We start from the raw sequence: 13,086 nt of genomic DNA on the forward strand, positions 1-13,086 counted from the left end.
AATGGGATTAAAAGAAGTACACGTGGGGAAACATTGCTTAATGTCTCCATCGATGTATTCAGAAACAACAATGGAAACATTCGGAGCATCAGAATTCTAATGCCAGTGCCATAGAGGGTCCAATATAGTTTGGATTGTTGCTAAAGTTATATCTCAAGCATCTTTGGGGAGACGGGAAGAGGTCAAGAGGCACAACTTAGTTCCTTCTAATAGCCCACTACAGATAACATTGGTATTGTCTGGGAGCAAGCCAAGTACCAGCCTGCTCAGCAATAGATTTGTGAAATAGAATAGTTTACAAATAAAAGCTTTGGTTTGAAAGAAGTTTTGGAGAAACATATTAGACCTGATCCATCTTTAAAGCTTTAGTGTCAAATGCAAGAGTAATTATTATAGTTACAACAACACTTTACAGTTATAGCATGTTTCACATCGGCATGACGTATCAAAGATGACACATTAGTTTGGGAGTTCAAGGCATGGTGGTGGCGGTGGGGGGCTGGGGGTGTTGTGACCAGCAACACAGTCAAAAAGATAGGGCTCAAGGGAGGTTTTGAAGGCAAGGCGGCAGGGTTAAAATTATTGTAACTAGTTTCACAATAAGTTTGTCAAAAAGACTACAAATGTTTTCCTCCCAGACATGGAACTTTTGTTAACAAATTTGGATCACATTGATCCATTGTTATTGTTCCAGTCTGAAAAGATGTTATAATATTTCACCAATTGTTTCTTCATTGACTATTCAGGGAAATTCTTCAATTCAATCTTATTTTGGAAGCACGTTCTTTTTAAGAACTATAATAATAATCCTTGCATTTGTTACAGTACCTTATCACATATTCGAGATGTCTCAAAGCTCTTCACAGAATATACTGCAAAGTGAATTGACTGTATATATTGTGGGCGAATAAAAAAATGCTGAAAATTGTTGACTAAATTAAGACTGAATTTCAAACAACTCCAGGATTCTGTGCAGTCTTCATATTAAGCAAGATGATCTTACAAGCTAAGGCAAGGGGGAGTTTACGGCCTCTCATATAGAGTGGCATCACTGGCTGAAAATTAAAATTAGCCCTTAAAACGCCAATAAGTTTTCCTTCATAAGCCATTTGAATTTGCTGCTTCAACTGCATGCATAAAGTTTGATCAGTTTGGAAAGCAACATGTCAAAACATTGGAGAGCAGGTATAATACACAAGTTTCTGCAAAAATGCCACTTCGTCAAAGATTTTAAAAAATCAGGACTGTGATTACTGTGTTTCACAAAATGAAAGGATCATATTTGTTGGAAATAGTTGCCGTGTGTGATATGTAGTAATCTTTACTGTATAGATTTTACAACCTACGGGTAAGAGGAACCCAGTATGGGGTTATTAGCAAAACACTAATAACTAGTATTTTTATAGGCTGGAAATAACCAAAGCATTTTACTGTCTCCTTGCAGGGGCATTTGTTGCCTTGTTTTGTGAAGCTTGAAATAATCTGGTTCAAATGCAAGAATTATTTTATCATTACCAAACAGCTCTCCAGTCTCTGCCCCTCGTTTATTGCTATCCAAGCTACACAAATCCAATCACTGCAGTTATTTTTTTAACTGTCAGTTCACTCGGTACTACCATGCATTGCACATTTGGTTTGTTTGTTATTTTTTTGCAATGGTAAGCTTCTCACTGCTTCCTCAGCAGAGCTGTCCAATCAGTAGGATGTTTGCTTCCAGATTTGTCAGGAGTCAAGTAGAAAGAATCACATTTCCAGATATAAAAATCTCATTGATGTACCCCATTGGGTTCATCAATGAGATTTGCATATCTGGAGTGACCATGGCTCAGCTCTGGTTTCAAGGCACAACAATAACAACAGCAGCAACAACTTGCACTTATATAGCACCCTCCACGCAGGGTAGCGTCTCAGAGAGCTTAACAGTGACGGAACCTGACTCCGAGCCGGAGGAAAGAGGCCGTAAGCACGGTCGAAGATGAAAGTTTTCAGGGGGGACTTGAAAGAGGGAAGAGGGGGGNCAAGACGGAGGGATTGAGGGAGAGGGAATGTTCCAGAGTTTTGAGGCGTAATGGCTGAAAGCATGACCTCCAATGGTGGGGCGGAGGGTGCGAGGAATGAGCATGAGGCCAGTGCCAATTGAGCGGAGGTAGAGCTGGGGAGACCGGCGAGGAGTGCGTTGGAGTAATCTGAGCGGGAGATGACAAACGCAAGCACGAGGGTTTCGGCTGCATTTGGGATAAGGTACAGTCAGAGGAGGGGCAATGTGGCAGAGGAGGAAGAAGGCGGTTCTGGTCAGGGACTGGATGTGATGGAGGAAGGACAGCTGGAGGTCAAACCGGACGCCTAGGTTGTGCACTGGTTCAGTGAGTCTGAGGGAGAGCCCAGGGAGGCTGAGGAGTTTAGATCCACAGGAGTGAAGTCGTTGATGGAAGCCAAGGAGTATGGCTTCCATCTTGTCCATATTCAGCTGCAGGAAGTTTACACTCATCCAGGCAAGCTGATAGAGCATCGGTAGACCTGGAATTGGTACTGGAGGAGGCAAAGTAGATTTGTGTGTCATCCGCATACATGTGGAAGTTTATCCCGCGTCTGCGGATGACATCGCCCAGAGGGAGCATATAGATAAGGAAAAGAAGAGGGCCAAGGATGAAGTCCTGGGGTACCCCACAGGTGACCGGGCGGGCGCCTAAGGAGAAACCATTTGTTGACATGAAATGGAGGCGGTTGATTAAGTAGGATTCAAGCCATGTGAGTGCGGTCCCACTAAGGTAGATGAGGGAGGAGAGCCGATAGAGGAGGATGGACGGTTGAAAACAGAGTCTTTGGATTGTTGTTTGCCTCCACAATGACTTTGGAGTAAAAGTTGTTTTTGGCCTGTGAATGGGAGAGGCGGTAGGTGCGGAGGTGCTCGAGCCACAGCCGGCGGTGAATCATGAGGCGATTGCTGACATCTGTGCTCGAGCATGTGGGTTTGTGTTTTGAGTGAGCGGAGATGACTGCTCACTCAAAACACATCACCCTATTTGACCCCCTCCACACTAGAAGATCATCACAAGTTAGTCATCAGCCATTGATAGACTGCAATGAACCCATATTTTGAGATTTGTTAACAGAACTGTTGGAAATGCAATCAGTACCATACAATATAAATGGACTCAACAATGACTTGTGCTAATTTGTTGCCTAGATCTGAACCATGTGTGAAACAAAGTGGGGGATGTCTAATCTTTGGCAGTATTTAATGGGATTCCTTAATAAAGAAACAGTAATTATATCACACTGAATGTAGTGATAACTCCACTCTCATGTGATCTACTTTCAGAATGAAGTTACTCCAAGTCAAAGTGCCATATTTATAGTTACTGGAAGGATTCCTGTTAAACATTGCTGTGTGTTTGATCCTCATTCGCTTTGTGTAATTGGGGCAACCACATACATGTCTGGTTACTTTGACACAAACACATACCTCCATGCAAAATTCAGGCCTGATCTATTTCAGCAATTCAGAGCCATATCTGACAATGTTCCAATGAGAAATAAGATTTAATATATTTGCAAAGTAACACTGTAGAAGTGGTAGGATTAGCACTACCAGCTGCAGCTTTCATATCCAAATAATTGTTGTGAGGGTGAGCTGACTCACCTAAACATATAACTATGGGGATGGAGCCAAGAGATGAAGGAAACAGAAAACATATAGGTACAGGAAACAGCCATTGGGCTTGATAAACCTGTCCTTTTTTGACTGGTCTCAACTCCCACTTACCTACTTCTTACCTTATCCTTAATCCCTTCTCTCTCAAGAAACACAAAGTGTGAGAAGATGGGAGCTACGGAGACATTGATCTGGCATCTGTCCCACTTCTGTTTCACTTTGGGTTCGTGAGGCACTATAAGTGTCCATCTGCCAGCTCTGAGCCTCAGCAAACAACTAATTCCTTACTCTCATCAAATGTTGGATTCGCTTCCAAAACCACAACTTAGGAACTTGCTGTCTCCTCCTCCATGAAACACTAAATCATCTCAGTAAATAAAAAGCTCTTTAGAAAATACTGCCTGGATCCCCTTTCAGAAATGAGGCCATAGAAAATGATCTGTTCATTCGCTGCTCTGATAACTTGATTACTTTCTTATACTTACGTAAACAGATCAAACCAGAGCAGCCCACTAAGATCTAGCATGCTATTTATATATTGTAACATTATCAATTTGATTCACCAAGTCTCCAAAGGAAGTGGTATTCAACACTGCAGCATTCATAAACACAGTGCGTAGCTGCCAAGTTAGAACTACGGTGACTATTCCATTCTATTTCAGGGAAACTGAGATCAATTGAGTCCCAACCATTATCTGGATTGTGATCAGCAAGATAATAATAGTCCTTGCATTTGATATAGTGCCTTATCACGTCTTCGAGACTTCTCAAAGCTCTTCACAGAATATACTGTAAAGTGAAATGACTATATATTATGTGGGTGAAAAGCAGCAGAATTGCACACAGCAGTGTCCCACAAACAATCGTGGATGTTTTCAATCTTGGACATGAAGAAGTCTAGGACCACTTTGCACTTGAGATGGAGGTGAGGATGGAGGCAGCTTAGGGGGGTAAGCGGAGGAGGTTTTGGAGTAAAAGGCAATTAGAGAGGGAGAGGCGATAATTGCAGAGATCCTCGAGCCACAGTTGGCAGTGGATTGTGAGTCCTGATTTGTGCCATCTGCGCTCAAGCGTCCGAGTTTTAGTTTTGAGGGAATGGAGGTGACTTTTATACCAGGGGCAGCGGGTTGATTTGGAGACAGACCTGGATTTCAGTGGGGCAAGGGAGTTGAGGGTTGCAGAGAAGCTGTTGTTTAGCTTTCTTAAAAATAGGAGTAACATATACCCTTCTCCAGTCCCCCAGCATCTCTAGTATTTAGTAATTTCTGAAAGATTTGTGCCAGCGTTTCTGTGAGTTCCTCTCTTAGTTCCTTAAGGATCCTCAGATGCAACTTATCCGGTCCCTGACATTTATTTACCTTAAGTTTGCACAGCTGTTTGGCAACCATGCTAGTAGTGATATGAATAGTGTTGCAACTTTCCTCTGCGACATCCTTGAGTTCTCTTTCCAAATCAGATAGGTTAACCGCCTCTTTCTTGATAAAGACTGATGCAAAAAACGTATTTAGCACTATTGAAGCCTGTGCAGCATTATTTGTCATGTTCTCTCCCAAACCCACCTTCACCCAAACCCACTTTCCATTGCTTGTTTTTCTTTTACTCTTAATGTAACTAAAAAAATGTTTTGTATTATCCTTCACATCTCTTACCATGTTCAATTCAAAGCTTCTATTTGTCATTTTGATGCCTTTTTTTTGCATTCCTGGCATGCCTTCTGGTATTGAATCCGACTTAATTGTGTGCAATTTTCCTTCATGGCCTTAAATTCCTTTTTTTCCTCTTTATGAGTTGCTTTGAGGCCCCGTCCAACCAAACAGGAGTGCCTTTAAGGTTCGTACCTTTGCTTTGCATGGGTACACATTGTTCCATTGCCTTCATAATCATCTCCTTGAAGGAACTCCACAGGTCCTCCATTCCCTTTGCCATATTTAAGCCTGCCTGGCCCACTCCGATTAGAATTCTCAAGCGCACAAATCAATCCTCTTGAAATTTGGCAATTTTGTTTGGGTTTTTGTAACCTCACCAGTTCTTGTGGTGTCAAGTGTGACTGCATTGCGATCGCTGTTGCTTAATGCTTCTCCCAACTTTATGTTGGAGATTTGGTCGTCCCTGTTACTCATTATCAAATCCAAGATTTTATCTCCATTTGTTGGCTCTTTTACAAACTAAATCATAAGCAGTCTTTTTAACTCTAAAAATCTTTGCCTCAAAATTTTTCTCATTTACCGCCCCCCAAACCTCCCCCTCCTTCATCTCTGACATCTCCACCCTCCTAGCTTTGGGACATCCTCCCGACGTGAAAGGCTCTATACAAATGTAATCTTGTTGTTGCCTTCCCCCTGCCTCTGTTCTGAACCTCATCCTTGGCGACTTCAACCTTCACTTCACCCCCTCCTGCTCTATCTCCTCAGACTTCTCTTTCCTCTCACAACCTCTTCTCCACATCCACTCTGCCACCCACGTTCATGGCCACTCACTCGACCTGGTGACTACTCAGGGCCTCAGTGTCGCGGATATCACAATCACAGACAAAGCCATCTCCGATCATCATTTCATCACTTTTAACTCCTCAATCCCTCTTCCCACTACCACCAAACCCACCTCCATCTCCTCCTGCTCCTGGAAAAATATCTTCCCGCAATCCTTCTGCGCTGCCCTGGAGACATTTAAACTCCTCCCACTCTGGCCTACACCCCGCGCTGGTTTATCCTCCTCGCTCACGCTCCTCCACAACTGCCTCCCCACCACTCTTGATGCCCTTGCCTGCCTCACTTCCCAAATCGCGTCCTACGCACAAATCTTACCCTGGTACACCAGCCACCTCTGCTCTCAAGGGTCAGGTGAGTGCCACCGAATGCATCTGGCTCAATCTGACCTAACGGTCCATAGGCAGATCTAGCTGGACCACATCAAAACGTACTGCTGCGCACTCGCCTCCACCAAATCACCCTTCTAATCCAAGATAATCTTGAAGGTGAAGGACAACCCAAGGCTCCTATTCTCCACCACCAACCGGCTCCTCTGTCCACCTTCCCACGCCTTGCCCATTCTCTCCTCAAGCTCTGACTGTGAGGAGATGCTGGATTTCTTCAGGTCTAAAATCGAGCGGATCTATTCAGCTCCCCTTCTGCCCCTCATGCTCTGACCCCTACCCATCTCTCCCTCCCCATTTTTGAACCTATCTCCCCCTCCTCTCTCATATCCAGCATGAAATACTCCACCTGCTCCCTTGATCCCATTCCCACCCCTTTTCCTTACCTCCCAGCTTCACCTCCTTGCCCCTCTATCTCCTACACCATAAATCTTTCCCTATCATCTGACAGCGTTCCCATCTCCCTAAAAACGGCTATGATGACCCCCATCCTGAAAAGATCTTCCCTGGACCCATCTCTGCTTTCTAACTACCGGCCATCTCCAACCTCCCTTTTCTTTCCAAGGTCCTTGAAAGATTCGTTGCTTCCCAGCTTTGCTCATTCTTCTCCTACCACTCCCTTCACGAGTCTCTCCAATCGGGTTTCTGTGCTGCTCACAGCACGGAAACTGCTCTGGTCAAGGTGACAAACAACATCCTGTCCATCTGTGATCTGTGATCTCTGCCTCTTCGTCCTCTCTGCTGCCTTTGATACCGTGGACCACTCCATCCTCTTCCACTGCCTCTCCTCTCACCTCAATCTTCAAGGTTCTGTCCTTGAATGGTTCAGGTCTTATCTCTCACACCGTCTCCAATTTGTGGCTGCCAACAATTTCTCTTCCAGCCCCCACACAGCTTTGTGCGGTGTTCCTAAGGGTTCTATCCTCGATCCCCTCCTCTTCAACCTCTATATGCTCCCCCTTGGTGACATCATCCAAAGACATGGGGTCAAATTCCATATGTATGTGGATGACACCCAACTCTATCTCTCTGCCTCCATCTTCGATTCCAGGACAGCTGACGTCCTGACAGACTGTCTGTCAGACATCAAATCCTGGATGAGAGCCAACTTTCTGCAGCTGAAAGGCGGAGGCCACCTCATTGGCTCACGCCAGCGCCTCCTCACCTCAGGCACTGGCAGCATCAGGATAGAGACTCCACCTCGTCAAGCCAGTCAGGAACCTGGGCATCTTGTTCAACCCTCAACTGTCCTTTCTCCCCCATATCCATGCCATGACCCGCTCTGCCCTCCCCCACCTCCGCAATATTGCCTGACTCTGCCATTTCCTCACCCCTCAGTCATTCATCACCTCAAGGCTCAACGACGGAAACTCCCTCCTTGTCAGCCTCCCCAACTCTTCCCTCCAGAACTCTGCAGCTCGTGTCCGCACCGGGCTCTATGACCCCATCACCCTCACCCTTGCCTGGCTACACTGGCTCCCCACCCCTCAGATTAGAATTCAAAATCCTTGTTCTCGCTTTCAAAGCCAAACACGGCCTTGCCCCTTCCTAAATCTCTGACCTGATTTTTCCGTGATCCAGCATCCACAGTCTTTTGGCAGAGAGAATTCCAGATTTCTATCACCCTTTGAGTGGAAAAAATGCTTCCTGATTTCACTCTTAAATGGCCTGGTTCTAATTTTAAGACTATGCCCCCTTGTTTTGGATTCCCCCACCAGAGGAAATAGCTTCTCTATATCTACCATATCAAATCCCTTTGTCATCTTAAAAAACTCAATCAAATCAACCTAAGCGCACACTGTTGAGCGAAAGTGCGCTCCCTCCGCTCAGCAGGCTCTGGCTTGCTACATGTCTCCCGCCCCACCTGCCCTACCATGTGCATCATTTCAAATGATGTTGCTACGTTTGCGAGTGTCCAAGGTAATTTGGCAGCAGCACAGAAAAGACGTGGCACCTCTCATCCTCAATCTTAATTTTTCTTATGCCTCCGTTGGTTTGAGCAATGAACAGTAACCAACACTGAAACTCTAAAGCACTTGGCTTGCCCCTCCACTTTCCTAGCCAAGAGGAGGCAGTCCTAAAGGTTTTTTTATTATTAATAAAACTATCCTGAACTAAATTTAAAAGTCTATATCTTTGGCTCCCAACTCACAGACCAAAACTAGGTTGCAATTTTTCTGCCTGTTTCTTCGCTAACTGTGCTTTTCCTGCACACTTTGTTTTGGTATGTTTTTCAGCAACGCTTGCCTCTGGTGGATATGTTGCTAACTGCCGCAAGTGCTGATTTTTCCATGCCAGAAGACAATGTGCAGTGCAGTCAAAAGAAAGGAAGCCAAGCTTAACATCCGTTGAAAGTGCACACTTACTTAGTGGAGACGTACCGAAGCCAAACAATTTCAATGAAAAATTAATTAAAACATTTAGATAAGTTTAGAACTGAGAGCAGTAAATCATTTTTAAAAATTGTACCCTGAAGTGTCGTTATAAATGTATGTACCTATTTGTGTATTGGAATATTGTAAAGTTGTATAATATACACAATAATGATATTATACATCCGTGAAATAGGATATGGCACTTTATCAGGTTGAAATAGTCCCCACTCTCTGGAACTTCAATCTCGGTTGCTTACGACTCGCCCTTTCCCTCAAGACCTTCCCGTTTAACCACACCTTCGATCATTTTTTTCCCTCTCCACCCCCAACCCCTTGGCTCCCACCCACAGCTCGGATGCAAAACCTGGACTGTCCAGCACCTTGGGACATCCTCCCGACATGAAAGGACTATATAAATATAAACTTGTTGTTAAAATGTTTTAAAGGATTTCACAAATAATTACTGTTGAGTATAGTGCTTTGTAGGCACTCATTATCACCAACAGTGTTCTATAAACAGCGTGAGGTGAATACAATTAATCTGGAGGAGTTTGGGATAGGACACCAGGAGAAACTCCCTTTATTTTTTAGATAGTATCTTTAACATCTACCCGAAGAACAGGCAGGACTTCAATTTAATGTCTCAACTGAAAGAGTGCATTACAGATTCTCAGGGCTTCAACCCTCAACCTTCTACGCCAGAGGCGATCGAAAACAAATCTCAAAATTCTTGTTTTCTTTGTTGATTTTTTCTTGATGTTGGTCACACTTGGTGATGTCCGTTGAACTGCCAATCACACCTAGATTTGAGTGAATCCTCTTAATGTTCGTTTTAGTTGCATCCAGGTATTGTGGTTACCCACTGAGCCATTGGTGGAGCTGCATCATGACCTATTTATTTTATTATATTGGTGCCTATGTAATTTATTTTGCTGCAATTGCTCTGTTTTGAAATGTTATAACAATGGAATACTTAGTGCAATACAGATTCTGTTGCAGAATCAATTGGTTAAGCGCTGTCTGACCTTAATAACTTTCATTGTATTACAGACCAACTGAAAGCTCAGATAGAACAGAGACAGATGCAGAGGGCAGCCTGCGGTAAGTGACCCAATCAATCTCTCTCAACAGCTAGCAATGTAGAATCAGAGAAATTACAAAACACGAGGAAGTTACTTGGCCCATCCAGCTTATGCTCCCAGTCAATCCCCTGCACTGTCCCCATAATTGTTTTAATAATCCTCTATGTGAAAATGTTTATTTTAAACTCCTGCTTATTTCAATTGTGAGATTATAATTATAGATTCAACAGAGATCCACCAGCAGGAATAATCTTTCATTATTTATCCTGTCAAAAACTTTCAGAATTTTGAAGACCTTTCAACAACAACACAAATTACATTTACACTGCATCTTTCATGTCAGAAGGACCTCCCAAGGCGCTGGGCAGTCAGAAATTTGGACCCCAGCAGAGGGTTGGGATCAGGAGAGGTGGAGGGCAAGGAGGGTAGGGGTAGAAGGGTGACTGAAGGTGCGGTCGAAGAGGAGGGTCTTGAGACGTGCCTTGAAGGAGGCAAGGGAGCACGGCAAAGGAACTGTGGGATAAAATTCCAGAGGGTTGGGGCAGAGAGGATGAAGGCCCGACTGCCGATGGTGGGGAGGACCGGGCAGGTGACGTGGAGCAGGCTGAGTGGAGGGAGCGGATGGGTTGATATGGTGTTAGCAGGTCACAGAGGTAGGAAGGAGCAAGGCCATGGAGGGCTACAGATCTCCTAACTATAGCTGTTCATCTCTGGTATCATTCATGTGAAGCCACCCTGTACCCTCTCCATAGCTCTGGTAACATTTCTGTAATGGGATATCTAGAATTGCACACAATAGTCCAACTGTGAACTGAACAACATCTTGTACAGATTTAACATTACCTCTTTCCTTTATGTTCGATGTCCTAGATATAAAACCTAAATTCCATTTGTCTTTTTATGGTCTTTACTAACCTGCACTCCCATCTTTGAAGATTGACATAGCTGGAAAAAGAAACCTTTTTCATATAGTAAGGGATGTCAGACCCTGTCAACACAAATAATGGGAATTATTTAATTTCAACCCTGAAGTCGGCAGTGTATTCAAACCCTGACAAGCTGAGCATCTGATTTCCCAAGCAGTCAACTTCGAATCTCTGCTATAGGACCAGAGGTGGAGGAAATTGGCAGCCAGCATTTGCCAGATGTTTACCCCTTGGGAAGGAGATAATGAAACCCCAGGCACATACACACTCCTCATGACCAGTTAAAGAGCAACCAACAGCCGTGTGGGGAGGGGGAAGGATTTAGTAGGGTCAGACGGATGTATAAGTTACCTGCATAAAATCAATGAGCTGCTTCAAATTCTAATCACACTATGTAGTTGAAACAAGTTCAGTAGATATACTGATATGAATTGTTCCTAACTGAAATGTTGGGCAGCGACAATACTAGATGGTTTATCACAGTAATGTAATGTTGGCTTTCAGCAATCGATCACAAGATTAGTCGGGATGAAGAAGGCCCTTCGGCCCATCTGATCTCATCCATCCAGAACACCCATCCAATCGTCCTCCCATCACAGCCTCAAGCTGCTTTTTAAATGAGATGTCCTTGCCTCAACCACCCTTCCTGGCAACCTGTTCCAGTCATTAATTATTGTATGGGTAAAGAAAAACTTATCTGTCCTGAAATTACTCTTTCCAACTCTAAACCTATGTCCTATTATTCTACTCTACTGCTTTGCTACATCCTAAAGTATTGTTCTGGGTTTACTTTTTCAATTCCATTTAAAATTGCATTCACCTCTGTGAGGTCCCACCAAGTTGTCTTCTCTGAAAACTTATTGAATAATTGCTCATAGCTCATTCCCATAAGATAGGGCTGGGGTCTCAGCCCCTCTCCCCAGATCTGGCTGCAGCTCACCTCTTTAAGGACTCTGTGGGTGAGGAGGACATGGCAGCCATCTTTGAAGCTGGCATGGAGCCTGTGCAGTGAGAAGGAGAAAGGGGGAGGCGACCATTTAACACTGGGGAACATCATCATTACTCTTCTTTGCACTGCCTTTAGGGCTCAGGCAGCCTACTTATATCGCGGTGACCAGAACTGTACGCACTATACGTTTGGCCTAATCAGAGCACAATACAACTTGATGTGTAGGGATCTAAATTCAACTGATTTAGCAATTTACCCAGCATTCTGTTTGCCTCGTTTATTGGTGACAACCTCCAACAGATTATCACAATATACTTTGGGGGAGAGTGTTCTGTAATTGTTGGAGGTCAACAACAACTTGCACTCATATAGCGCCCTTCACACAGGGAAGCATCTCGGAGTGCTTAAGAGAGTGAAGCGCTTTTTCACCTGCTGCACACAGAAACAACATCAAGTTCCTTCTGCGCTGCCTCTAAAAATGTACTTGTAACGCCAACCTCAGAAGCGTGTGTTCTCTGATACACAAGTAGAGCATTTCCAATTCCCAACCATCTTAACTTGTAACATTGAGTAAAGTCAGTAATCCACAAACTTTAAGGCAAGTGTTTTGTAGGAAAGAGAAATCTGGCATGGAAACAGATAAGACTTTGAAGTAAGGACCTAGAAATGCACGCTAGCCCTTCATTTTAATATTTTAAAACATTAATTGAATAGAGTAATAATAATCCTTGCATTTGTTATAAAGCTTGATTCCGTCTTTGAAACGTCTCAAAGCACTTCACAGAATAGACTGTAAAGTGAAGTAACTGTATATTTTGTGGGTCAAATCCGGCAGCCAATTGCGCACAGCAGCGTCCCACAAGCAGTCGTGGATTGAGTTATCATTTCATTATTATTATTTTTTTGAAGGAATTATTACTCCCAGAAAAGTGATCCACCAATCAACTAACAACCGGGTTCCTACTTAATGCTAGGTAAACAGAGGAGTGTGGAGTAAGGAAACATGCCCAACATTTCACCCTGCCGAGAATCGAATCCAGGTCTCTCGCTTAGTAAGGATCTGTTCAGTTGTTTCACTTAACAGTTCTTGGCTTTGTTGTATGTATACCTTTGTTCTGTCCAAGTTCAAATGAATACAGTAAAACCCCATTATCACACACCTGGTTATAACACGCATTCGCTTATAATAACACAGCTTATTATACCCTGAGGGCATTCTGTCTGACC

At 43.8% G+C, this 13,086-nt stretch overlaps 1 protein-coding gene across 4 annotated transcripts in view; it reads left to right on the forward strand.

The window, feature by feature from the left end:
- The window catches only part of kif6 (kinesin family member 6), a 190,353-nt gene that overhangs the window by 140,788 nt on the left and 36,479 nt on the right, over positions 1-13,086 (forward strand). For all 4 annotated transcript variants that reach the window (XM_007910407.2, XM_007910408.2, XM_007910409.2 and 1 more), the window contains one exon: positions 9,953-10,003. In XM_007910407.2, coding sequence (XP_007908598.1) covers positions 9,953-10,003 — 51 coding nt within the window. The remainder of the gene's footprint in view (positions 1-9,952; positions 10,004-13,086) is intronic.

This window comes from Callorhinchus milii, unplaced genomic scaffold (genome assembly GCF_018977255.1).
Source record: "Callorhinchus milii isolate IMCB2004 unplaced genomic scaffold, IMCB_Cmil_1.0 Scaffold3, whole genome shotgun sequence".
NCBI lineage: Eukaryota > Metazoa > Chordata > Chondrichthyes > Chimaeriformes > Callorhinchidae > Callorhinchus > Callorhinchus milii.